We start from the raw sequence: 1,617 nt of genomic DNA on the forward strand, positions 1-1,617 counted from the left end.
ATATAAAAAAATGTTTATCGTCCGCTCATCGTCGTAAGGAACATTGCAACACAAGTAATCGTGATTTTTCATAAACCTCATTAAGGTGCGTCAAATCAACTCATACCTTTTTTCATTTACTTTAATGCGAATTCAATTCGGGTGAAAAACCCACAGTGACACTGCCGTCGTACTAACCGAAACGAAGAAGGGAAAAAATTTAATCGCACTAATGACCGTGTGGCTAGATAAAGTGGCATTGTTTGTTACGACGGCAGCACGAGAACACCACGTATGTACATACGCTCTATCGTTATATTAATTTTATTGAATTTGATATACAGGCGACTAGCAGCCAATCCTCAGTTGCAATACCAAACGCTCCTTGTTCAGTTGACGCAGATATTCAGAAATGCAGGAAGGCTGTCGAATACTTCTTGTTCTCTTTGCATTGTTTGCTGTTTCCACGGCATGCTACTGGAGGAAATGCCCCATAGGAGGAAAAAGAACATCATCTTTTAGGCCGTTACGACAGGTAAGCAAGGCGTGAAAATATTGAGTTCTGTTCAAGGATATTCTAGTTTGCAATTATTTCACGTAGACCTACTACTGGAACTTTTTTAACTTCCAATCATCTAGCTCTGCTTACGAATAATTTCAAATTATCAGATGTTTTTTTATTATTTAATGCAACAATCTATTTTAGACCCAGGTCTAAAGTACTATTTAATTACCGGTACTTGGAAATAAATTTTTCACTATTTCTTAGCTAATGTTATAGAAACTTCAGGTACTTGACCCGATTCTCATAAAACTGGGAGGAAATTTGAGCATGGAATATGTACACATACCATTCCACATTATTGTATTTCTTCTTTCAATAATGTAGGCTTCATTCACAGGGCGTTAAGTTGAAATCATATATATCTCCAGAATTGTTTTCATAACTAAAAACAACTCCCCCACTCTCTAAGCCTTATAATAAAATATCTAATAGATCATCACATAGGCCTGGCTAAATAATATTTATATTTTGCATTTTTTTACTTTTTAGTAAACTTAAAGCCAAGTAAATTAAAGCACATATTTTTTAGGCCATTTTAAAGAGAACGATGCAATTTATTCAGTGGCGGAAAGAAACATTTTGCCTTGGGACGTGAGAGGTAAATAAGAAGGATGTGACGTGGTCCAAAAGTTGAGTTGATGTAAAGGTCCAGAATGTTATGTTATGCGATCAGGAAACCCAGGATTTTTGGCCATTATAATCTTGTATCTAAATGATCTAAAAAATGATTAGAGATTTTTGACTCATATCAGGGAGAGGGTGTGGGTGGGTCAGAGCGTGCGCCCACTTTGACACCCACTGTTGTGTATCCGTCACTCTTACAACCACTTAATCATACAAAAAGTCGTACATGGCCTTGGTTATGCCAAAACAAGGATACTGAAGCGGTAAGGCGCAGTGGTTGTGGGTCATATTCCCAACCTGAAGTTGGAGTTCGAATCCCTCACTATGATTTCTTTTAATCCTTGGGCAAGGTATTAATACGTTAAATAATACCGCAAACGCACTGTATCAATTCGTAAATGTATGCGCATATGAATTGTTAAATATTGATTATATATAGGGCCTATATA

At 36.6% G+C, this 1,617-nt stretch overlaps 1 protein-coding gene across 1 annotated transcript in view; it reads left to right on the forward strand.

Annotated features, from left to right (window-relative positions):
- Positions 1 to 204: 204 nt before the first annotated feature.
- Positions 205 to 1,617, forward strand: part of LOC117107079 (oxytocin-neurophysin 1-like) — a 20,909-nt gene continuing 19,496 nt past the window's right edge. The window contains exon 1 of the mRNA XM_033248613.1: positions 205 to 514. Coding sequence (XP_033104504.1) covers positions 392 to 514 — 123 coding nt within the window. The 5' untranslated portion in view covers positions 205 to 391. The remainder of the gene's footprint in view (positions 515 to 1,617) is intronic.

Source organism: Anneissia japonica, unplaced genomic scaffold (genome assembly GCF_011630105.1).
Source record: "Anneissia japonica isolate Jap-2015-1 unplaced genomic scaffold, ASM1163010v1 scaffold288048_len465947_cov159, whole genome shotgun sequence".
NCBI lineage: Eukaryota > Metazoa > Echinodermata > Crinoidea > Comatulida > Comatulidae > Anneissia > Anneissia japonica.